The 25,683-nt window shown below is 42.2% G+C and overlaps 2 protein-coding genes across 2 annotated transcripts in view; one reads left to right on the forward strand and one right to left on the reverse strand.

Moving 5' to 3' along the window:
• The first annotated feature begins 1,659 nt into the window (after positions 1–1,659).
• ART4 (ADP-ribosyltransferase 4 (inactive) (Dombrock blood group)) lies at positions 1,660–18,124 on the forward strand. The gene is made up of 3 exons (XM_055394176.2): positions 1,660–2,120; positions 6,092–6,800; positions 17,033–18,124. Exons 1-3 carry the CDS (start codon positions 1,950–1,952, stop codon positions 17,122–17,124), a joined length of 972 nt encoding a protein of 323 aa, XP_055250151.2. The 5' UTR covers positions 1,660–1,949; the 3' UTR covers positions 17,125–18,124.
• Positions 18,125–20,421: 2,297 nt separating this feature from the next.
• C6H12orf60 (chromosome 6 C12orf60 homolog) overlaps positions 20,422–25,683 on the reverse strand; it is a 58,632-nt gene continuing 53,370 nt past the window's right edge. The window contains exon 2 of the mRNA XM_055394179.2: positions 20,422–21,306. Within this exon, the coding sequence (XP_055250154.2) occupies positions 20,567–21,283 (717 nt within the window). The 5' untranslated portion in view covers positions 21,284–21,306 and the 3' untranslated portion in view covers positions 20,422–20,566. The remainder of the gene's footprint in view (positions 21,307–25,683) is intronic.

Here is a 25,683-nt window from a genome sequence, read left to right on the forward strand (position 1 = left end):
ATACTGGTACAAAAATAACCACAGAGACTTTTCCAGTTTCTCCATAGGCTCCCTAGGCACACAGTGGATACAAACTAACCACAGGGACCTCTCCAACCCTGGCACATGTGCCCTTGATGTTCAGCTGTTTCCTCAAATAACCTTAGGGAGCTAGGAGCCAATTAAGGGTTCATAAATATTCTACATATATGTACATCTGATTATAACAGACTGAACTATGGGAAAACATATAGGAGCCTGTTATTATGTAACTTGCAGTTGTCAGTCAGCCTTGAGCACATGCCCATTTGCATCCCTTTTCTTGATTGGTGATGGGTACAAGCCATATTTTGCACAGGGCACAACTGAAGGGAGAAGACAAGAAGTATAAAAAGAGGGATGCCAAGAGAGATTATTACCATGGCGCCTTTGAGGATAACCTTTGCCTATGTCTTGGGAATGTCTGTTTAATAAAAGATTTGTCTGCTTGGGCTGTAACTGAGCTATAACTTGTCTGTTGTTTTAAACTGTTTAGTTTGTTGTTCCAAACTTTTGATGTGTTGAGACAAGAACTGAGAGAGAAATAAACCAACCTGACATACTTTTCTAGATACTCTGAACTTCGGTGATGAGGCATAACTGCAGTGATATTATCAGAAGTTTCAACTTAAAAATATTTTAAGTTATTGAAAAAAAAAAATCAGAATTTCCAAGAACAAGATTTCATTTCCCTTCACAGTTAAATATGAATCAGAAAGTGTAAGTTTGGGAAAGATTCACAAGAAAAAAATTACCCCAAGGACTGAGAACAGAGGAAGGGTGTTTAGACTAGAAAAGGAAGTGGCTAAGAGAAACAGTTTCATAGGACACTTGTGCTGAATGAACTTAGCACCCTGAAACCGCTTCTTGATCCATGTCATTGAGTACTGTCAGCTCCTTTTCTAAGAGTAGTCATTTGGATTCATTACAGACTGAAATAGCGTGGATTGAGGATCTGATGCCTTTAGAAGAGAAAAACATAGACGATCTGTGACCCCAACAGGTATAAATTCTAGAGTGGCTGATTTCAAGTGTGCAGTGGAAAAGCAGCAAAGAGAAGCCTCTTTACACTTTGAAGATATTGGGTTTTTTTTAACTTTTTATTTTGCGTTGGAGTATAGCCGCTTAACAATGCTGTGACAGTTTAAGGTCAACAGCAAAGGGACTCAATGATACACACACATGTATCCATTCTCCCCCAAATTCCCCTCCCATCCAGGCTGTCATGTAACATTGAGCAGAGTTCCCTATGCTATACAGTAGGTTCTTGTTGGTTATCCATTTTAAATGTAGCTGTGTGGACATGTCCATCCCAAACCCCCTAACCCCTCCCCATCCCCCACTCCTGGCAACAGTAAGTTTGTTCTCTTAAGTTTGTGAGTCAAAGAGAGGCTTTGTTTTGGCAGTATCCCTACTGTTCTGCTTTGTGGCAGCCCCTTCTGGGTGGGGTCTATCAGCAGTGCCAGATGAATCCAACACAGGCTCACCTTGTGGTTGCGTGTTCCCAGGGACCTGCACCGGCCAATCATATCACTCACAATGGGAGGTTGCAGCTCAAGATAATACTGTTTGACTCCAAACATTGTACGGGGCATGCCTTGTCCTGTTTTGCTAAGGAAGTTTAAGGTTGAGCTGGTGAGCCTGACCCTTAATAAGCCTTTGGAATTTCCCCACATATAAACTAGACCAAGATTTTTTTTTTTAATTGGGAACTAACTTGAGTTTACTTTAGAATCCCTTATTTGGTGTGCAAGTCTGGCTGTTCAACAGTGGTTCCAGCTTTACGAGTGAGCTGAATTCTTCCCTCGGAAAAATTGCTAGTTGGTGGCGGTCAACAGAAGTCTCGAGATACACATGGGAGAGGAGAGTTCTTGCTGAGACTTACTCCAAGAGAAAAACCTCAAAGGGGTATCCTGAAAGCTGATTTCAGGATGGAGCTGCGAGGGCAAAGAAATGCTCTGCACACAAACAAATGCTGTCCCTTGACCAATCGTTGCAGAAGGATTCTTCTAGCAAATACTGCAGTCTCTGCAGTGAGAATCTGGCTCCTGAGGGGGAAGCTTCTTCTCCTGCTGCTGTGCTCTGGTCTGCAGAGACCCACGGTGAGTTATGCTGGAGGAGGTGATCTCTTTATGATTAGGGCTCTTTTGGAGTTTCCTCTTGGTGATAACCTTTAAATGACCTTTAGTTCCTTGGGATAGGGGCTTGCTAGTGGCTCAGACCATAAAGAATCTGCCTGCAATTCAGGAGACCCAGGTTCAATCCCTGGGTCGGGAAGATCCCCTGGAGAAGGAAATGGCAACCCACTCCAGTATTCTTGCTGGAGAATCCCATGGACTGAGGAGCTTGGCAGGCTACGGTCCACAGGTTCACAAAGAGTTGGACATGACTAAAGCAACTTAGCATACACACACGCAAGCTAGAGACACAGCATTATTTTTTGTTTTGGATTTTTTGGTGTTTTTTTTTTGTGGCTGTGCCAGGTGGCATGCAAGATCTTAGTTCCTTGACTAGAGTTCGAACCTGTGCTCCCTGCAGTGGAAATGTGGAGTTTTAAGCACTGAACCACCAGGGAAGTCTCAGCATTAATTTTTACTCTCCATAAAATTTGCATAAAAGACTACATCTGTAGGACAAATAATGCAAAATAAACCAAGTCTTTCTGGCTTTGGCTTCCCTGATGACTCAGGCAGTAAAGAATCCCACCGGCAATGCCGGAGACCTGGATTCAATCCCTAGGAGAAGGGAATGGCTACGTACTCCAGTATTCTTCCCTGGAGAATTCCATGGACAGAGGAGCCTGGTGAGCTACAGTCCATGCGGTCGCAAAGAATCAGACACAACTGAACAACTAACACTTTCACTTTCACTATCTGACATTAGCCATGTCATATAGATCAACTCCAAAGAAGCATTATAAAGTTCTATATGACCTCATGTTAAGAGAAAACAGAATACCCATTTGATATCTAGTAATAGATTAAAGTTTTGGAGTGTATGAGGTTTGACAGAAGGTATTTTTCTTTTGTTTTTGGCTGAGATAAATTCTGTAGAATTATTTGTAAACCTGCTGTGAAGAGCCATTGGTTAAAATCATTTAAGCAGTCTTAAAATTTTGTTCCAATTTACACAAACTAGTTGACTTATTGCCATAAATAACATAGTAAAAATACCCAGTGGTATGTTTTTGAGTTGCAACTGCTGCACTGTTGACACTCATTGGATGGAATTTTATCTCTTAATATGTTCCTTAGTAAATACTGTTTATTAAGAAAGCATCATTTCTTTGCCAAGAAGGAAACATTTGGAATTCAAAAATATGGCTTTCAGTTATGGGTGGATGATACTTAATGAACTTGTCTTAAAATCTCTAACTTCTATTTATTTATTCATTTATTTTGAAGGTGAAAGTGGTAGTAGTCGCTTAGTCATGTCCAAGTCTCTGTGACCTCATGGACTATAGCCCACCAGGCTCCTTTGCCCATGAAATTTTCCAGGCAAGAATACTGGAGTGGGCTGCCATTTCCTTTTCCACAGGATCTTCCTGATCCAGGGATTGAACCTGGGTCTCCTGGATTGCAGGCAGACTCTACTGTCTGAGCCACCAAGGAAGCCCAGGTATTTTGAAGTCACTAACTTTATTGTGGTAAACTTAATATGCACTAGATATCAGTAAGTAATATTCCATTGGCTCCCTATAAGAGAATACCTTTTTCCCACTCCTGGTTTCTATTAATAAGAGGAGGGACTTTCCCAGGAACCTTACTGACCTCTGTCCAGCTCTTTCCTCACGCTGCTCCCCTGGAAATGGGCAGATTTACTTGACTGGTAGTGCCAGGAAGAATAACTGGGTATACTGCATTTGACCCTGCTCCTCTTCCTCCTGGGAGTTAGCCCCACGGCAAAAGGCATGAGTCATGTGTTCCTCCATGACAAGAATCCCACCTGGACAGGCTGCAATCCAATACTGCCTGCAGCTAAGGGGGCAAGTCAACTCATTCTGGGGTTTACCCTTAACAAGTCCACCAGCCATCAGACCTAAATATGGGTGTTCCAACAGGTTCTCATTCAATGGCAAAAATTGTATGTTAGCCTTCATATTTCAAGTCCTGGGCAGAGGAGAGGGTTGTCATAGACCCCTTAGAGAACTCAACATCAGTCATTACTGAAGTCATTTTTTGTCGTTTTGGTTTGGTTTGGTTTTGCTTTTGTTTTGGCTGAAATGAATGGCATGAGGGATCTTTATTCCATGACCAGGGATCCAAACTGTGCTTCCTGCAGTGAAGATGCAGAGTCTTAACCACTGGACCACCAGTGAAGTCCCAAAGACTTCTAATACAGTCTTTAAGTGTTCATAAAAGAAATATTCCCTATAACATCAATGTGAGAATGTGAAGGGGTCAGGAGAAGAAACAGAAAGTATAATTAAACTTTAAGATTATTATTTTTTCTTCAGAATACTCAATGTACATAAAGACTTTGCAGTGATCCAAAAAAGTCACTTTCTTCATAGGGGATAAGGATGTTTGTGTTTATAGTAATATTTGTCAAACTAAATTCAATATCTAACATGGGTCACAGACACAGGAAGGACTGGAGCAGTATAATGACTATGAGTGAAACTTATTTCAGCAGATACCGATTTTGAGGAGATGACTTGGTCTTAAAGAGTATAGCAAATAAAGCAAATCAGCTACCACACTGCAAAAATTAAAAACAAAAACAGAAACCTCAATTAAATAGAGTCAGAAGACCAGAAGGGGGAGCTCTTACTCCCGGATGTGTGTGTGTGTGCGCGCGCTTCTGTGTTCTGTTCCGTCGCTCAGTCGTGTCCAACTCTTTGCGACCCCGTGGACTGTAGCCTACCAGGCTTCTCCAGGCAAGAATACTGGAGTGGGTTACCGTTTCCTTCTCCAGGGGATCTTCCCGACCCAGGGATCGAACCCGGGTCTCCCGCATTGGAGGCAGACGCTTTAACCTCTGAGCCACCAGGGAAGCGCTTGATTGTGTCCAATTCTTTGCAACCCTTTGGACTGTAGCCCACCAGGCACCTCCATCTATGGGATTTCCCAGGCAAGAATACTGGAGTGGGTTGCCATTTCCTTTTCCAGTTATCTTCCCAGGGATCAAACCAGCATCTCCATTGTCTCCTGCATGGCAGATTGATTATTTTGGGGAAGCCCTGCTCCCAGGATAGTAGAGCCCAACAGGAAGAAGAGAAGCACCTCTTCTTTCCTGGCAAAGTGAGTGTGAAAGTTATTCAGTCGTGTCCGATACTTTGCGACCCCATGGACTATACAGTCATGGAATTCTCCAGGCCAGAATACTGGAGTGGGTAGACTTTCCCTTCTTCAGGGGATATTCCCAACCCAGGAATCCAACTGGGGTCTCCTGCATTGCAGGCAGATTCTTTAGCAACTGAGCTATCAGGGAAGCCCCTTACCTGGCAAGGACTGGGCCAATGAAAAGCCATGACCTCTGTTTACTGTATCCTCCCATCTTCCGTTTCTTCTCTAGGAAAGTGTTTTACTCCTCTTGCCCTGTGAGGACCTGTGCATGGTGCACCATGGTTACAAACCCTGAACTGCAACTCTTTGCTGATCCTGAATAAACCTATCTTTGTTGGAGAAATACCTGGCAGTCTATTTATTTCAGGTCAACAAGATTCACCATCTGATTTGAAAAATTATAATCAAGATTCTTCTTTCCTTATTGCTGTTCAGTCTCTCAACCATGTCCAGTTTTAACTGTTGCTTCTTAACCTGCATACAGGTTTCTCAGGAGGCAGGTAAGGTGGTCTGGTATTCCCATCTCTTTAAGAATTTTCCAGTTTGTTGTGATCCACACAGTCAAAAAGGCTATAGCATAGTCAGTGAAGCACAAGTAGATGTTTGTCTGGAATTCTCTTGCTTTTTCTATGATCCAACAGAGGTTGACAATTTCATCTCTGATTCCTCTGCCTTTGCTAAATTCAGTTTGTACATCTGTAAGTTCTTGGTTCATGTATTGTTGAAACCTAGCTTGAAAGATTTTGAGAATTACCTTACTAGCATGTGAAATTCTTTCCTTATAGATTGCAGTTAAAATCGACTTTGACTTGGCACCAAATTCCTTTGATGATCAGTACCAAGGCTGCAGCCAACAAGTCATGGAGATGCTGCTTCAAGGGGATTATTTCACCGAAGAACTAGAATCCAGTAAGCATTACCGCAAGGCCTGGCATGAAACACATTTAAAATGGTTGAACCAGGAAAAACCTCTCCCTGGGAACATGACTGTTACACAAGCTGTGGCTGTCTTGGTTTATTTATCGGACGACAGAGTTCCCTTAGACTTCTCCAGAGCCATGGCCAGTGCTGCTGGGTCTCCGCAGCAGTATAAACATTCATTCCGTTTCAAATATCTACACTACTTCCTGACATCAGCAATCCAGCTGCTGAGGAAAGAGATTGTCTCAAGCAAAGACTCTCTGTGTTACGAGGTGCAGCATGAGTTGAAGGGCGTTTACTTGCAAGCCCCCGTGGGTGCCATCGTTCGCTTTGGCCAATTCCTCTCCACCTCCCCAGCAAGAGAACAGGCACAGAGATTTGGGAACCAAACTCTATTTACCATGTTGACCTGCCTGGGGGCACCAGTACAAGACTTCTCTCTCAAGAAGAAGGTCTTGGTCCCTCCCTATGAGCTGTTTAAAGTTGTCAATGTGAGCTACCATCCAAGAGGAAATTGGTTGCAATTGCTGTCAAATGGGACCCAAAGCATGTACAACTGTCAGCTACTAAAAGGTATTGTTATTGATCCAAATTCAATTCATTGTAACCAGGATCGGGATTTCCCTATTGGTTCAGTTGGTAAGGAGACCACCTGCAATGCGGGAGACCCAGATTGGGAAGATCCCCTGGAGAAGGACGTGGCAATCCACTCCAGTATTCTTGCCTGGAAAATCCCCATGGACAGAGGAGCCTGGTGGGCTACAATCCATCGGGTTGCAGAGTTGAACATGACTGAGTGACTAGACCATATACATTACAAGGATCACAGGCCACTATTTTTTTTTAATCTTGTCAAAAAAGTAATTTTAATTTTGTTTTTAATTTATTTATTTTAATTGGAGGCTAATTACTTTACATTATTGTATTGGTTTTGCCATACATTGACATGAATCTGCCCCAGGTGTACATATGTTCCCCATCTTGAACCCCCCTCCCACCTCCCTCCCCATCCCATCCCTCTGGTTCTTTATTGGAGTATACTTGATTTATAATGTTGTGTTAGTTTCAGGTGTACAGTAAAGTGAATCAATTATACATACACGTATATTTACTCTTTTTCAGGTTCTTTTCCCATAAAGGCTATTATAGAGTACTAAGTAGAGTTTCCTATACTGAACAATAGGTCCTTATTCAGTCAGTTCAGTTCAGTCGCTCAGTCATGTCCGACTCTTTGCGACCCCATGAATCACAGCACGCCAGGCCTCCCTGTCCATCACCAACTCCTGGAGTTCACTCAAACTCATGTCCATCGAGCTGGTGATGCCATCCAGCCATCTCATTCTCTGTCGTCCCCGTCTCCTCCTGCCCCCAATCCCTCCCGGCATCAGAGTCTTTTCCAGTGAGTCAACTCATCGCATGAGGTGGACCTTGGTTGGCAAAGTAATGTCTCTGCTTTTTAATATGCTGTCTAGGTTGGTCATAACTTTCCTTCCAAGGAGTAAGCGTCTTTTAATTTCATGGCTGCAATCAGCATCTGCAGTGATTTTGGAGCCCAAAAAATAAAGTCTGACACTGTTTCCACTGTTTCCCCATCTATTTCCCATGAAGTGATGGGACCAGATGCTATGATCTTTGTTTTCTGAATGTTGAGCTTCAAGCCAACCTTTTCACTCTCCTCTTTCTCTTTTATCAAGAGGCTTTTGAGTTCCTCTTCACTTTCTGCCATAAGGGTGGTGCCATAAGTCAAGAAACACCTGGAGTAACAGGCAAATTTGGCCTTTGGGGCACGGAATGAAGCAGGGCAAAGGCTAATAGAGTTTTGCGAAGAGAACGCACTGGTCATAGCAAACACCCTCTTCCAACAACACAAGAGAAGACTACACATGGACATCACCAGATGGTCAACACCGAAATCAGACTGATTATATTCTTTGTAGCCAAAGATGGAGAAGCTGTATACAGTTAGCAAAAACAAGACCAGGAGCTGATTGTGGCTCAGATCATGAACTCCTTATTGCCAAATTCAGACTTAAATTGAAGCAAGTAGGGAAAACCACTAGACCATTCAGATATGACCTAAATCAAATACCTTATGATTATACAGTGGAAGTAAGAAATAGATTTAAGGGTCTAGATCTGATAGATAGAGTGCCTGGTGAACTCTGGACAGAGGTTCGTGACACTGTACAGGAGACAGGGACCAAGACCATCCCCATGGAAAAGAAATGCAAAAAAGCAAAATGGATGTCTGAGGAGGCCTTACAAATAGCTGTGAAAAGAAGAGAAGCGAAAAGCAAAGGAGAAAAGGAAAGATATAAGCATCTGAATGCAGAGTTCCAAAGAATAGCAAGGAGAGATAAGAAAGCCTTCCTCAATGATCAATGAAAAGAAATAGAGGAAAACAACAGAATAGGAAAAACAAGAGATCTCTTCAAGAAAATTAGAGATACCAAGGGAACATTTCATGCAAAGATGGGCTCGATAAAGGACAGAAATGGTATGGACCTAACAGAAGCAGAAGATATTAAGAAGAAGTGGCAAGAATACACAGAAGAACTGTGCAAAAAAGATCTTCACAACCAAGATAATCACGATGGCATGATCACTCACCTGGAGCCAGACATCTTGGAATGTGAAGTCAAGTGGGCCTTAGAGAGCATCACTGAGAACAAAGCTAGTGGAGGTGATGGAATTCCAATTGAGGTCCTTATTAGTTATCATTTTATATGTAGTAATGTGTATGTGGGGGCTTCCCTAGTAGCTCAGTTGGTAAAGAATCTGCCTGCAATGAGAGACCTGGGTTCGATCCTTGGGTTGGAAAGATCCCCTGGAGCAGGTCACGGCAACCCACTCCAGTATTCTTGCCTGGAGAATCCCTGTGGACAGAAGAGCCTGGCGGGCTACAGTCTGTAGAGTCACAAAAAGTTGGACATGCCTGATTCAACTCACACACACATTGTATATAAGTCAATCCCAATCTTCCAATTTATCTCTGCCCCCATTTCCCCCCCTGATAACCATAAATTTGTTTTCTGCATCATTATTCTTTTATAAAATTTATTTTTCGAGTGGGCTTGTGGGGGAAAGGCCAAAAATATGTATATTGGCCTTTTGTAAGGACAAGACAAAAAGTCATTTCAAGCAGAAAAAACATATACTGAATTTCAGAGATTTCAAACAATCTGGTATCTTCAGGTAAATTTCAAGATTCTGGACAACCCGAGTGTAAGATGTAAGAAGAAGCCAGGAGTAGAAAGAGAGTAGGAAATGGACTTGGGCTAGACAGATCGGATGGGGCCAGTTTGTAAAAACTCTTGTATTTCACGCCAAGGATTTTCAAACTTCATGCTGTAAGCAGTGAGAAATCATTCGAGTCTGTAAGAAGTAGAGTATCAGTCAGATCAGTATTTTAGTAAGAGCCCTGATGCTGGGAAAGATTGAAGGCAGAAGGAGAAGAGGGAGACAGGATGAGATGGTTGGATGGCATCATCGACTCCATGGACATGAACTTGGGCAAACTCTGGGAGATGGGGCGGGACAGGGAGGTCTGGTGTGCTGCAGCCCATGGGGTCGCAAGGAGTCAGACACAACTTGGCAACTAAATAACCGAGCAACTGATGATACCATGGAAAATGAACTGAAGTAAGGGAAACTAGTTATCACAACGTAAACATGTGTTAAGCTCTTTTACAGAAACACATGTGACTGATTCCATTTTATCCTTGTATGTTGCCAGCCACAGTCATTTGACAGAGCAAACGCAGTGAAAATTCTATAGCAAAGGCTGTGCCCTGTTTGATTCAGAAAGAGGAAGAACATCCTGATCCACGTGTGTGTTCGTTTACAAAGTCAACTGTAACTCAGCTACAGTGTCTACCTTTGAATTATCCCCACTCTTCCTCTACTCCATCATCATGGCTGCTGTGAATAATTCAACCCATCAGCATTTCTCAACATGTTAAGGCTGCAGCACTGCAACGGTCTTCAAACTGGCATTCCCACCGAGGTCAAGATCCTGCTCACTCTGGCCTATCTGTAAACACAGACCAAGGGAGAGGTGCTCTATCAGGACTTTCATCCACTTCCTTCTCTCCTTGGCAGCAGGGAAGATAGCAATAATGAATGGCATGTGTTTCTGCTCCACAGACCCATGAGATTAATGTTTATAGAGAAGAATGAAAAACTAGGGTAGACTGTGAATAAAATAGTGAGCTTTTGATAATACATGAGAATATCCATAGCCAGGTTCCAGGATTCTCCAGAATTACATCTGCCTGAAATGCTGTGGCTTCGTTCTCATCATTTGAGATAGGTAGCTTTGCTACTGGGCTTCCCTGGTAGCGCCACTGGTAAAGAATCCTGCAATGCAGGAGACCTGGGTTCAATCCCTGGGTTGGGGAGAATCCCTGGAGGAGGGTATGGCAACACACTCCAGAATTCTTGCCTAGAGAATCCCATGGAGAGAGGAACCTGGTGGGCTACAGTCCATGGGGTCACAAAGAGTTGAACATGACTGACAGAATAAGCGCAGTTTTGCTACTATTCACCTATCTCTATCGGTTATACAAAAAAAAAAAAAATTAAAGACTCCAGAATATTTTCAGCTATTCACTGCAGTGTTTTTTATTTTGTTCTTGTTTCTTGGTGGAAAAGCTCTTTCTGAAATCCTTCCTGTGCTGTGTGCTCAGTCACACAGTCATGTCCAGCTCTTTATGGTCCCACAGACTAGAGCCCTTCAGGCTTCTCCGTCCATGAAATTCTTCAGGCAAGAAAACTGGAGTGATTTGCCTTTCCTTCTCCAGGGGACCTTCCCAACTTACGGATCGAACCTGTGTCCCTTGTGTCTCTTGCATTGGCAGGTGGCTTCTTTACTGCTAGCACTACCTGGGAAGCCCAAACTTTCTTGTTCTTTGTTCAGTCCCTAAGCCGTGTCTGACTCTGCAACCCTAAGGACTGCAGCACACCAGGCTTCCCTGTACTTCACTATCTCCAGGAGTTTGCTCAAAATAATGTCCATTGAGTTGGTGATTTCATCCAACCATCTCATCCTGTCACCCGCTTCTCCTGCCTTCAGTCTTTCCCAGCATCAGGGTCTTTTCCAATGAGTTTGCCTTTTACATCAGGTGGCCAAAGTATGGCCAGTGACTATTCAGGGTTGATTTCCTTTAGGATTGACTGGTTTGATCCCTTTGCTGCCCAAGGGACTCTAAACAGTCTTCTCCAGCACCACAATGTGAAAGCATCAATTCTTGCGTGTTCAGCCTAGCCATTCCCTTCTCCAGGGGATCTTCTCAACTCGATGATCAAACTCAGATCTGCGTTGCAGGCAGATTCTTTACCATCTGAGCCACTAGGGAAGTACTCAAATTTCTGAAGTCATTTCTATTAACTGATCAGTGACACTGTGCTTATCCCAACATCCTGGAGCAGTATTAGATTGATGCAAACATGAACAGTGGGAGGAGGGAGATGGCATGTTTTTCTTATCTGGGAGTCCTTCACTGGGAAGAGGGAGAAAGGTCAGTGGACTCTCAAGCCCTATTTTTCTAGACGGCTGGTGTCCACATCACTACTCCTGGCCAATCACCTGGATAATCACTAACCTCAGCCTGGGGAATTCACAGTATCTAATTCCTCGTGAAACTGGAATCCTTGCAGGAGACTGTTTTCTATTCTTTCAATTTTTTCACCAGCAGAAGTCATAAACTAGTCTATATATTATTTTTATTTATTTATTCTTTTGGCTGTGCCCTGCGGCATGTGGGATCCTAGTTCCCCGCAGAGGGATCAAACCCAGATCCCCTGCACTGGAAGCTCAGAGTCTTAACCACTGGACCACCAGGGAAGTCCCGTTATTTTATATCCTAAAAAGTCCCTTTGAGCCGGTGACTTACGTTTCTTTTCCAGTTCCCTCTTAATCTGCCAGATGCAACATGCGAAAAACAACATGAAGGCTTTTAAAATGGGTCAGCCTGGGACACTGCGTTTCTCCCAATGATGAGACAGTAGATTAAAGAGTAGAGCTTCCTCAGTCCTTCAATGTATTTCAAAATTGTTTCCATTAACTTGTAACTGAAGTTCTCAGGTTCAAAGAGTTCCCAAGAATCTGTCACTTTCAAAGAGTCACGAGGTCAAATTGGTAGCATACTACACTGAAGGAAGTAAATTTGCAAAAGAAAAATTGTTAAAAGACAGTATAAATGAACAGCTTTTTCTTCTAATTCTTCTCCCACCCCTCATGTGACCTATACTTGTTACCATAGAAACAGATGTTTTCATGCCCATTGGTAGACTCATAATACATTATGTTAGGTATTTGTCCTTAAATGTTGCTTCTGTCAGCAAAATAATCGGTGCCAAAAATCTGTAGACACACAAATACATGCTCTGTTCTGTATCATTGGATTCACAAAGAAGTGTGGTTTATTTGTTAAAATCTTTCACATAATTAAAATTCTTAAGTACGCTTCTAGAAAAAATATAGTCAATTGTTTGCAGTCAGCGTGGGTTTACATGTTAATCTTGCCAGTTACTAGCAGTGAGAATACAGGCGAATGGCTTATTCTCTCTGTGCCTCATTTCTTCATATGTAAGATGAGAATAATTAAAAAAAAATAAAACCTTCCTTGTAAGATTCTGGTGAAGAGAAAATGAATGAATGCATGCAAAAACTCTTAGAACCATAAGTTACTATTACCATTACCATGGCTTCCTTGTTAGCTCAGTTGGTAATGAATTCGCCTGCAACGCAGGAGACCCTGGTTTGATTCCTGGGTCAGGAAGATCCACTAGAGAGGGATAGGCTACCCACTCCAGTATTCTTGGGCTTCCCTTGTGGCTCAGCAGGTAGAGAATCCGCTGCAATGTGGCTAACCTGAGTTTGATCCTTGGGTTGGGAAGATTCCCTGGAGAAGGAAAAGGCTACCCACTCCAGTATTCTGGCCTGGAATCATACAACTAAGTGACTTTCATCTTTATTTTATTAACTTACTGCTTCCTATTTTCTTTTACTCTGGGCTTCAATTATCCCAAAGTAGTTTACCCAATTTGTGACATCGTGCTTTTCTTGAAGTACAGTGTCCATCTGAAATGAATGGATGGAAGATTAAGTAATGGAATGAATCTGGGAGATGGCCTACAAAGCATGATGGGAAGAACAGATGATGGAGCCAGTGAGAGCTGGGCATTTGTTAATGGCTCTATGTCTGGGTGCTACATCGTCTCAGTCGTGTCTGACTCTGCAACCCTATAGACTGCAACCCACCAGGCTCCTCTGTCCTTGGAATTCTCCAGGCAAGAATACTGGAGAGAGTTGCCATGCCTTCCTCCAGGGGATCTTTGACCCAGAGATCTAAAAACTCATTTTACAGATGAGAAAACTGAGTCCCAGTGAAAGTAACAAAAATGATCAAAGTCAAGTATCTAAGGGTAAAGCTTCAGTACCAAAGCTTTGTTGTTGTTTTTCAGTCTCCCAGTCATGTCTGACTCTTTGCAACCCTATGGACAGCAACATGCCAGGCCTCACCATCTACCAGAGTTTGCCCAAGTTGATGTTCATTGCATTGATGATGCCATCCAGCCATCTCATCCTCTGACGCCCTCTTCTCCTTCTGCCCTTGATCTTTCCCAGCATCAGGGACTTTTCCAATGAGTCGTCAGTCATCTGTTCTCATCAGATGACCAAAATACTGGAGCTTCAGCTTCAGCATTAGTCCTTCCAGTGAATATTCAGGGTTCATCTCCCTTAAGATTGACCGGTTTGATCAATCTCCTTGCTCTCCAAGGGACTTTCAGGAGTCTCTTCAGCACCACAGTTCAAAAGCATAAATTCTTTGGCATTCTGCCTTCTTTATGGTCCAGCTCTCACAACAGTACATGACCAGTGGGAAGACCGTAGATAGCCTTGACTATACAGACCTTTGTCAGCAGAGTAATGTCTCTGCTTTCCAACACACTGTCTAGGTTTTTCATCGCTTTCCTGCCAAGAAGCAATCATCTGATTTCATGGCTGCAGCCACACCATCCACAGTGATTTTGGAGCTCAAGAAAAAGAAATCTGTCACTACTTCTACTTTTTCCTCTTCTATTTGCCATAGGGGATGACCTAGAATTAGATGGCTGGATGGCATCACCGACTCTGTGGACATGAGTTTGAGTGAACTCCGGGAGTTGGTGATGGTCAGGGAGGCCTGGCGTGCTGTGATTCATGGGGTCGCGGAGAGTCGGACACAACTGAGAGACTGAACTGAACTGAACTGACTGAATGAGGCCAGATGCCATGATCTTAGTTTTTTTAATATTTAGTCTTAAGCCAGCTCTTTCACTCTCCCCCTTCACCCTCATCAAGAGGCTCTTTGATTACCAAAGCTGCTGCTGCTGCTAAGTCACTTCAGTCGTGTCCGACTCTGTGTGACCCCATAGACAGCAGCCCACCAGGCTCCCCCATCCCTGGGATTCTCCAGGCAAGAACACTAGAGTGGGTTGCCATTTCCTTCTCCAATGTATGAAAGTGAAAGTGAAGTTGCTCAGTCATGTCTGACTCTTAGCAACCCCATGGACTGCAGCCTACCAGGCTCCTCCCTCCATGGGGTTTTCCAGGCAAGAGTACTGGAGTGGGTTGCCATTGCCTTCTCCCTTACCAAAGCTAATCACCCCCCAAATCATAATCTTTCACTGTTACATTGTTTTCTTGTCAATCAATATTTTCTGACAACTATTCAGTAGAGTCTTACTCCATGAAAAAATGAGAAAGGTGAGAAAGGGTGGGGTTAGAGGTCCTTGTGATCTTAGTCTCAATGAAGAGAAAACAAAACAGAAAACACATAAGAATCATTCTAATGAGTGACCTGCTAAAGTGATATTAATGGCTCCTAGTCCCTTTGAGAATTCAGATAGTACAATTTTAATATAAACTTTGACAAAAGCTTAGAAATATGCTTCCATTCTTAATTTGTTTGCCTAAGAAAATTAGGGTTTTGAAATTTACTGTACGTATACGTAGAACTCCAAATCGAAATCCCTAGAAACTCTAGGGATCGTATATGTTACATGAAAGTGGTGGAAAAATATTTCTCCATTATCTGGTCATCCTATCAAACAATATGGTCAAATACTGAGGCAATCACAGAGTTGAATGGCTTTCTATCTCAATGTCTTTTCTATACTAATAATCAATGAAGACTAGTTGAAAAGGAGATTCCATTCTTTCTTTAGAGGATATTTTAAAGGTTTCCATCCTCCATCTCATCCAATATTCTCATCCCATTGTATTCCCAATTAGTATAATAAATATTGCTTCCATCAGCCACACGTTACTGTCTGCTAACCTTTCCCGTTAAGTGTGTGTCCATGTAGGCAGTATACACACACAGACATACACACACACACACATCTCAAGCAGGATTGTATGAATATTTTTTGCTCACCTTGTAATTAAAAAAAAATTACTGGACATGCAATATATGTAGAGACCATACAGTGGTTAAAAATACAGAGTTGAGAGTCTGCCTTGTGGTGCAAAGGATACCAGCTTGACCCCTGGTCAGGGAAGACCCCACAGGCAGTCAAGCAACTAAGCCCGTGCACAACTACTGAAGCACCTGTGCTCCAGAGCCAGTGCTCCACAAGAGAAGACACTGCAATGAGAAGTTTGCCCACCTCAATGAAGAATAGCTTCTGCTTGCTGCAATCAGAGAAAGCCCACATGCAGCAACGAAGACCCAGCACAGCCATAAATAAATACATAAATAAAAGCTTTAAATATATATAGCTTGAACCTGACTGCCTAAATTTGATGGCTGCCTCCACTGCATACTAGATGCATGACATCTGACAAGTTTCTTCACATCTCTGTCACAGCTTTATCAAATAAAGTGTGAAGCTAATAAGGATAAATACCTCATAGTTTTGTTGTGTGGATTAAATGCGTTAATTTAAGCAAGTGCTTAAAAAGATCCCAGAACAGAATAAGTCTTTAAACAATGTTAGCTTTCATAATGGTGATGAAGATGAGGATAATAGTAATGGTAATAATTCTGCTGCTGATAATAAAGGTGTAAAATTGGGAGATCTCTACTATCAACTTTTATTATCAACCCTGCTGCTGCTGCTGCTGCTAAGTCACTTCAGTTGTGTCCAACTCTGTGTGACCCCACAGACGGAAGCCCACCAGGCTCCCCCGTCCCTGGGATTCTCCAGGCAAGAACACTGGAGTGGGTTGCCATTTCCTTCTCCAATGTGTGAAAGTGAAAAGTGAAAGTGAAGTCTCTCAGTGGTGTCCGACCCTTAGCGACCCCACGGACTGCAGCCTACCAGGCTGCTCCATCTATGGGATTTTCTAGGCAAGAGTACTGGAATGGCTTGCCATTGCCTTCTCCGATCATCAACCCTGAGGTACACCTTTTATCCTCTTGGGACCTAATTTATGGTCTATAAAATAAGTGATCTGTGTTGTCATTTAAAAAGTCTAAGAATACATTTTTTAAAAGTAGCTAGCTTCAGTCCTTCCCTGGTGGTCCAGTGGTTACAACACTGCTCTTCCAGTGCAGGGGGTGCAGGTTTGATCCTTCGTCAGGGAGCTAAGATCCTGCATGCCACATGATGTGGCCAGAAAAAAAAAAAGTCATCTTATTAAAAAAGACTACACACCTTTAAAAAACAGTAGTTTCAAATATTTTTTGTTACAAATTTTCTAAGTTTAAGACTGGAACCAAAGGAGAAATGAAGTAGATTTTTTAAGAAAAAAACAAAACAAAACAAACTGTTACCTAAAACATTGCTAATTCTTTTTCTGTTTGTTTTCACAGCCTCCAGCAGAAAGTGCATCCCTACTCCTCTAGTTGTTGCTTCTCTCTCCTTTTTGACCAGTGTCATCATCTTTTCCAAAAGTGGAGCATAAAGGGAGCTTGTGGTTTTGCCTCTCCTGTACCCTTTTGCTTTATTCCAGTCAAGGCACCCTGAATACCCATAGAGAATCAATCTGCCGAGCTATCAATTGATGTCAAACTGGCTCAGTCCACTGCCTATGAGTAGGCCTGTAAGTATATTTCTTCTCCATGGATACAAGGAGTCATGCTGGATAGAAAATGACTCATTAGGAGCCTGTGAGATACAATCAGTGTACATTATTGGAATTAGGGCTGGGAATGGGGTAATGGCCGTTTTTATTTCAGCGGAGATTAGTGAAAGCAGAATATGAACCTAGGGCCCCTAGCAGCTCTCTTGCCACTGAAAAGAGAGACTCTGCCTCCGTAGCTAACACAATGAAAGTGGAGCAGCGAAATGAAAAGAAAGTGAATCCTGATGACAGTCTACGTGCACCTAGATCCAACTGTCTGAAACTGAATACCCTGGGCTTTTTCATCACATAAATCAATAAATTATATTTCTGCCTTAATAATTTGAATTAAATTTTCTATCTCAGTTGAAGGAATTTTATGATGAATACAAAGATTTTCCCTTATTTTTTATTTAGCAATCCTAAATATTAGGAACACATCAGAAATACTTGAGCTCCTCTGTCCACGGAATTCTCCAGGTAAGAAAACTAGAGTGGGTTGCCTTTCTCTTCTCCAGGGGATCTTGTCAACCCAGGGATCGAACCCGGGTCTCCTGCATTGCAGGCAGATTCTTTACTGTTGAGCCACCAGGAAAGCCCAAATATTAGGAACACATCAGAGTTACCAAAGGACAAATTCTTCATCAAAGAATTTGATGAGCCCCAAGGACATACTAAATGTGTGAATTTTCTTTGAAGATTTTTTTCCCCTGCTCTCAAGCAATTTTATTATTTTTTAGAGAATTTTATCAGCATTCAAGACCAAGCTAGTGTAGTCTTATTATCAACCAGGGTTCTTGGCCATCTCCAATCAACAGAAATTGTCTAGACCAGACAAGAAATTCAGGCAAGGCTTTACTGTGCTTCCCTGGTGGCTCAGACGGTAAAGCATCTGCCTGCAATGCAGGACACCCAGGTTTGATCCCTGGGTCACGAAGATCCCCTGGAGAAGGAAATGGCAATCCACCCTAGTACTCTTTCCTGGAAAATTCCAAGGACGGAGGAGCCTGGTGGTCTACAGTCCATGGGATCCCAAACAGTCGGACACGACTTCACTTTCACTTTATTGGGACCCCTGCTGCAGCAGGAGGAAGCTGATGGTAAACAACAGGCTCCCTTGCTTGCTTGCTCCCTGAGAGAGGGGAAGGGCAAGCCTGTTTCTTGTTTGGGGTGAGAGTAGGGGTGTGTCCACTGGTCAGGCTTAGGTGGCTTAGGTGTTTTGCCCACTCCTTCGGTAGTGTTTTGTGCAGGGGGCTTGTGCAGTACCCTGTTTTCGCTCAGGGCTCTTCAGATGTGGCAATTGGGTTTTTGGTATCTTTGTATCTTTTGGGTCCAGAATTTATACCACCTACACATGCACAGTTATTTGTAATCCCATGCAGTTTCTTTGCATTTTGTTGCTCGAAGAGAGGTGTGTCCAGGTCCAAGTACTGCAGGCCTGTAGCAAAGGATCCCAGGTCCCAGCCTGTCTCAGTCTCAGATGGGAGAAAACACAGAAACCCGAGAAATAAAAGGGAAAGTTAATGAAAGATGTCAGTGGAATCTTACTCACTGCCTGTAATGGGGTGTTGCACACACATTTCTTCTAAACTATTACAAAAGTTAGAATTTAAACTCATAATTTACAGAGGCTGCTAAGTCACTTCAGTCGTGTCCGACTCTGTGTGACCCCATAGACGGAAGCCCACCAGGCTCCCCCTTCCCTGGGATTCTCCAGGCAAGAACACTGGAGTGGGTTGCCATTTCCTTCTCCAATGTGTGAAAGTGAAAAGTGAAAGTTAAGTCGCTCAGTCGTGTCTGACCCTTAGCGACCCCACAGACTGCAGCCTACCAGGTTCCTACAGAGGACTTTGTGGCAAATTGGATTTTAAGCCTTCATTGCAAATTTAAGCACATTTGCTAAGAATGCAAGTATATGTATGTGAAGATAATAACACCTAATTCCCCAGCAAATATAAAAGATATATTGAATCCCCATTATGTGCAAACATTTAGGTTTTTAAAAAGTGCAAATCAAACTTCCCAGCTAAGAATGTTCTCCGACTCTTCTTTCAGGGAGTTGACAAGATAAGTGGATTGATGGGGAATCACTAGGTCGCTAAAGACCCTACTAATTGAGCTAAATGGGGTGAAGATGAAAGCTAGTTCCATACCCATGAATGCTGAAAGTCCAGGCTGCTTAGTTCCTCTGAGATATAAATGAAAAGCAAGCATTTATTTTTTTGAAAGAGAAAATGGGATTTAAGATTTTTAAACAAGAAAATATTTAAATGAGGAAAGATCTGGTATTCTCAGAAAGTAAAATTCCAAAAGAGAACTAGAGTTAACTGCTTTTAAAATAAATAGTAAATTCCATACTTCTTAAAAAGAAAAAAAATATATTAGCACCCTTAATTGACTTTCTTGTGCTTCACAAAGTTCCTATTAGATATGAAGGGAAATACGGCAATCTTGAGAGCATATACTCATTTGCAATTCATGAGAACCCAAGACTTTATGGCAGGCAAATGGATCTGTCTTTTATCCCTCAATTCAGTCAAGCACATCTCAGAAATCTTACTTATGTTTCAGTCAAGTAACAAGTGTTAGGTCTTTGTGTGTGTGTGTTAGTCTGTGTGTCTGTGTGTATCTGTATGTCCGTTTAAAATGTTAGAGTACTTTCATTTTTCAACCTCTACTATTTCCTCTCAGTATGAAACAAAGACTGACTCATCTGCTTTGGTCTTATTCACACAGGCAAGAAAATTCTATTACTCCTCATTCATTATTCTTTTTTACTTCTGGATAAATCATATCAAAGGTATTTAGTGATGGCTTATGATAGGCAAGCCACTGAAGTGTACAGAAATTGGTATATGTGTGATAAAAATAGATAAGTTGTTTCCTAGGGTCTGAACAATATTATTTAGTGATGATGTATATATTTACCTAGACCTTGCACTGTAGAAACTAGAAATAGAATTACTAAGAGTAGAAATTAATTAAAGGTTATTTCAATTGTGCTTTAAGATGAAATATAATGTTTAGAAATATCCTCAAATATCATACTTGATTTTTTTGAACAATATATTCTTTTCAGGAACCACCATTTTAAGCAGGATCTCTTTCATTTTTATTTGAATAAAGCAAAACTTGAGGTATATGGTTTGTCAGGTGAATACTCTTTGAATTCATGTAACAATAGACCACATGCTGGGCACTGAGGGTCTTTGGGAGTACTATGAAAACTTGCATGGTTTGAATTGGTGTTCTGACCACCGTGAACACTTCTGTTGCACTCCTACTAATTCCTGGGTTTCTTAAACACAGAAAATTTGGTTTCCATAGTTTTTATGGCTTTTTGGAGGCCCTCCAAGACTGGTCCCATAGTTTTGACAATTTGTTCCATTTGATCTGCAGCTGACTTAATGGTATACTTAGCATTCTCAATGTTGAGTGCATCCTGCAACTTTTTCAAGGCATCTATTGTAGTGGCTTTGGATGGACCTGGACTTTTCTCAGATGTGGTGGCATCTGATTGTTCTTTACTGTAGAAGTCACTTAATTGGAGATTCATGATGGGATATTTCATCAAGAGTAAAAGAGAAGATTCTAAACTCTCAAGAATGTTACCACTATTCAGCACAGAGGAAATGATAGGTGACTGGACATGTTTGAACATTTCTTTGGTTGACTGTTGCAACTCCCTTATATTGTTACTCTTCTCAACCATAGAGGACATAGCTGTTGCAATCTTTGAACTTAAAGGTTCACTTTGCATTGGGTCCTGCTTGGCCGCCACCACAGAGTGCATCTCCTTAAAAATTTTGAGCATTTGTTCAAAGACCGCCTTCACATTACCATCTTCTTTCACAGTCATCAAGAGGATCTGAGTGTTCATACTGCTGTTGAACAATTCAGTGAGTGCATTTGTGAAGGAAGCAAGATCTTGCATGTGAAAGAAGAATGTTTTAGCAGCTTGAACAAGCCTCTCTTTATCCTTTTCTGACTCTGAAGACATTTCTCCAGCAGAAAGTTTCAGCACTGTAAAACAAGTAGGAATCCAAATGAAAACTAAATGCATGTCAACCATAAAGAGACTGAAAGCATAATCTAAACATGAGGATAACTCCTGTCAAAGGTTGGAAGGCTATAGAAGCATAAGTGATCTTGTACATTAATAAAAATAGTAACAAAAATAATTAAAGCAGAGTAGAATAGGGATTTTTGTAAACTTTAAATCACATATTAAATATTGCATGCTAGATCCCGTGTTGGATATGCTGACCTATGGATACTCAGGCATTACCCTCAGTAACCATCCAGTCTAGTGGAAAAGATTGGATAAAGCCTTAAAGATTACGTAGAGGGACTCTGGTTCCAGTTAAAACAGGGCAAGTACTCTCTATCCACCAGAGAAGGGCATGGCAACCCACTCTAATATTCTTGTCTGGAGAATCCCGTGGACAGAGGAGCCTTCTGGGCTACAGTCCATGGGGTCGCAAAGAGTCAGATACAACTGAACGACTAATACTCATGTACACTCCATCCAGTCTTTCCTACTAATTACAGCTAAAAATCCTGAACAGAATGTCTCAACTAACTGTTGAACAGCTCTGAAAGGTAGACAGCAGCAGACAGAGGAGGTAGAGATGCAGAGATGGCAGTATTCCAAAGAAGATCAAAGCTATCTAATCCAAACTCCCAAAATGTCTTATCTTGTCTAAAAATGTCCTTTCATCACAACTTGTATTCTTCTGCAATAGAGAGGAATATTAATGCGTATAACCAATGTTCACAATCCTCTTTTGATATTTTCTCTAGATATGCTCTATCGACCACCCCCTCCTCCTTTTGTGCTATGAACTGAACTGTGCTATGAATGTGTCCTTCTGAAATCCAGTAGGTTGACACTCTAATTTCCAGTATGATTGTATTTGGAGACAGGGCCTATTAGGAGGTAATTCAGTTCAGTTCAGTTCAGTCACTCAGTCGTGTCCAACTCTTTGCGACCCTTGAATCACAGCACGCCAGGCCTCGCTGTCCATCACCAACTCCCGGAGTTCACTCAAACTCATGTCCATCGAGTCGGTGATACCATCCAGCCATCTCATTCTCTGTCATCCCCTTCTCCTCCTGCCCCCAGTCCCTCCCAGCATCAGAGTCTTTTCCAGTGAGTCAACTCGTCGCATGAGGTGGCCAAAGTATTGGAGTTTCAGCTTTAGCATCAGTCCTTCCAATGAACACCCAGGATTGATCTCCTTTAGAATGGACTGGTTGGATCTCCTTGCAGTCCAAGGGACTCTCAAGAGTCTTCTCCAGCACCACAGTTCAGAAGCATCAATTCTTCAGCGATCAGCTTTCTTCACAGTCCAACTCTCACATCCATATATGACCACAGGAAAAACCATAGCCTTGACTAGACAGACCTTTGTTGGCAAAGTAATATCTCTGCTTTTTAATATGCTATCTAGGTTGGTCATAACTTTCCTTCCAAGGAGTAAGAGTCTTTTAATTTCATGGCTGCAATCAGCTTCTGCAGTGATTTTGGAGCCCCAAAAATAAAAGTCTGACACTGTTTCCACTGTTTCCCCATCTATTTCCCATGAAGTGATGGGACCAGATGCCATGATCTTCGTTTTCTGAATGTTGAGCTTCAAGCCAACTTTTTTACTCTCATCTTTCACTTTTATCAAGAGGCTTTTTAGTTCCTCTTCACTTTCTGCCCTAATGGTGGTGTCATCTGCATATATGAGGTTCTTGATATTTCTCCTGGCAATCTTGATTCCAGCTTGTGCTTCTTCCAGCCCAGCGTTCCTCATGATGTACTCTGCATAGAAGTTAAATAAGCAGGGTGACAATATACAGCCTTGACATACCCCTTTTCCTATTTGGAAGCAGTCTGTTGTTCCATGTCCAGTTCTAACTGTTGCTTCCTGACCTGCATACAGGTTTCTCAAGAGGCAGGTCAGGTGGTCTGGGATTCCCATCTCTTTCAGAATTTTCCACAGTTAATTGTGATCCACACAGTCAAAGGATTTGGCATAGTCAATGAAGCAGAAATAGATGTTTTTCTGGAACTCTCTTGCTTTTTCCATGATCCAGCAGATGTTGGCAATTTGATCTCTGGTTCCTCTGCCTTTTCTAAAACCTGCTTGAACATCTGGAAATTCACAGTTCACGTATTGCTGAAGTCTGGCTTGGAGAATTTTGAGCATGACTTTACTAGCGTATGAGATGAGTGCAATTGTGTGGTAGTTTGAGCATTCTTTGGCATTCCCTTTCTTTGGGATTGGGAGGAAGACTGACCTTGTCCAGTCCTATGGCCACTGCTGAGTTTTCCAAATTTGCTGGCATATTGAGTGCAGCACTTTCACAGCATCTTTTAGGATTTGAAATAGGTCAACTGGAATTCCATCACCTCCACTAGCTTTGTTCATAGTGATGCTCTCTAAGGCCCACTTGACTTCACATTCCAGGATGTCTGGCTCCAGGTGAGTGATCACACCATTGTGATTATCTGAGTCGTGAAGATCTTTTTCGTACAGTTCTTCTGTGTATTCTTGCCACCTCTTCTTATCTTCTGCTTCTGTTAGGTCCACATCATTTCTGTCCTTTATCGAGCCCATCTTTGCATGAAATGTTCCCTTGGTATCTCTAATTTTCTTGAAGAGATCTCTTGTCTTTCCTATTCTGTTGTTTTCCTCTATTTCTTTTCATTGATCACTGAGGAAGGCTTTCTTATCTCTCCTTGCTATTCTTTGGAACTCTGCATTCAGATGCTTATATCTTTCCTTTTCTCCTTTGCTTTTCATTTCTCTTCTTTTCACAGCTACTTGTAAGGCCTCCTCAGACAGCCATTTTGCTTTTTTGCATTTCTTTTCCGTGGGAATGGTCTTGGTCCCTGTCTCCTGTACAATGTCATGAACCTCTGTCCAGAGTTCATCAGGCACTCTATCTATCAGATCTAGTCCCTTAAATCTATTTCTCACTTCCACTGTATAATCATAAGGGATTTGATTTAGGTCATATCTGAATGGTCTAGTGGTTTTCCCTGCTTTCTTCAATTTAAGTCTGAATTTGGCAATAAGGAGTTCACGATCTGAGCCACAGTCAGCTCCTGATCTTGTTTTTGCAAGTGTATAGCTTCTCCATCTTTGGCTGCAAATAATATAATCAATCTGATTTTGGTGTTGACCATCTGGTGATGTCCATGTGTAGAGTGTTCTCTTGTGTTGTTGGAAGAGGGTGTTTGCTATACCAGTGCGTTTTCTTGGCATCAGGCCCTGATATGACAGGATTAGTATCCTTGTAAGAGACACCAGAAAGCACCCTCCCTCACTCTCTCCACCTTGTGAGACTGCAGCAAGGTGACGGACTGCAAATCAGGAAGAGAGCCCTCACCAAAAACTGAATGGGTCCATACTTTGAGATTTCTCAGTCTCCAGAGCTATGAGAAAATAATTCCTGTTGATTAAGCTGCAAGGCTATGGTATTTTGTTATGGTAGCCCAAGTTGACTAATACATCCTGTATCCTCCATCTCTCCCTCTTCACTTTGACTACATATATACTTATTTTCCTATTCAGTTGGTTAAGATTCTGGTTAAGATTCGACCACTGTGGCCTGGGTTCAATCCCTGGTCACAGAACTGAGATCCCACAAGCCACGCAGTGCAGCTAAAAACTGCCCTATTCAGTTTATATTTTAATTTCTATTTTGATCATGTTGCATGGCATGCAGGATCTTAGTTCCCAACCAGGGATCAAACCCGTACCCCCTGCAGTGGAATCATGGAGACCTAATCACTGGACAACCAGGGAATTCCCCCCACTTAGTTTAAAAAAGAAAACTGTTTGACCCCAATTTCCCTTTAATTAATGATCCCATTTCACTCCTTCAATTCTCAAATTTTCCAACAGAGAAATTCTTCACATTATTTTATTTCTAGCCTTCCCTGGTGGCTCAGTGGTTTAAAAAAATCCACCTGCCAACGCAGGAGATGTGGGTTCCATCCCTGGTCTGGGAAGATTCTCTGTTGGAGAAAATAGCAACCCACTCCAACCCTTCTCTTGCCTGGGAAATCCCATGGACAGAGTTACCTGGGAGGTTATACTCCCTGGGGTCACAGAGTCTGACATGACTTAGTGACTGAACAACAACAATAACTTATTTCTATCCCTCATTATTTGATTACAGGGCACCAATAACTTCTCATCATAAAACTTCTTGGCGTATTTACAGCTCAGATGGTAAACAATATGCCTGCAATGCAGGAGACCTGGGTTCAATCCCTGGGTCAGAAAGATAGATACCCTGGAGAAGGAACTGGCAACCCACTCCAGTATTCTTGCCTGCAGAATTCCATGGCCAGAGGAGCCTGGTGGGCTATAGTCCATGGGGTTGCAAAGAGTTGACATG

The sequence above is a fragment of the Moschus berezovskii genome, chromosome 6 (assembly GCF_049115385.1).
Source record: "Moschus berezovskii isolate FMDL1 chromosome 6, NW_MosBer_1.0, whole genome shotgun sequence".
In the NCBI taxonomy this organism is placed as follows: domain Eukaryota; kingdom Metazoa; phylum Chordata; class Mammalia; order Artiodactyla; family Moschidae; genus Moschus; species Moschus berezovskii.

Coding starts and splice junctions, on each gene's coding strand:
- ART4 (XM_055394176.2), top strand. CDS start 1,950: ATGGAGCTGCGAGGGCAAAGAAATGCTCTGCACACAAACAAATGCTGT. Junction 2,121..6,091: donor CTGGTCTGCAGAGACCCACG/GTGAGTTATGCT, acceptor CTTTCCTTATAG/ATTGCAGTTAAAATCGACTT. Junction 6,801..17,032: donor CAACTGTCAGCTACTAAAAG/GTATTGTTATTG, acceptor TTGTTTTCACAG/CCTCCAGCAGAAAGTGCATC.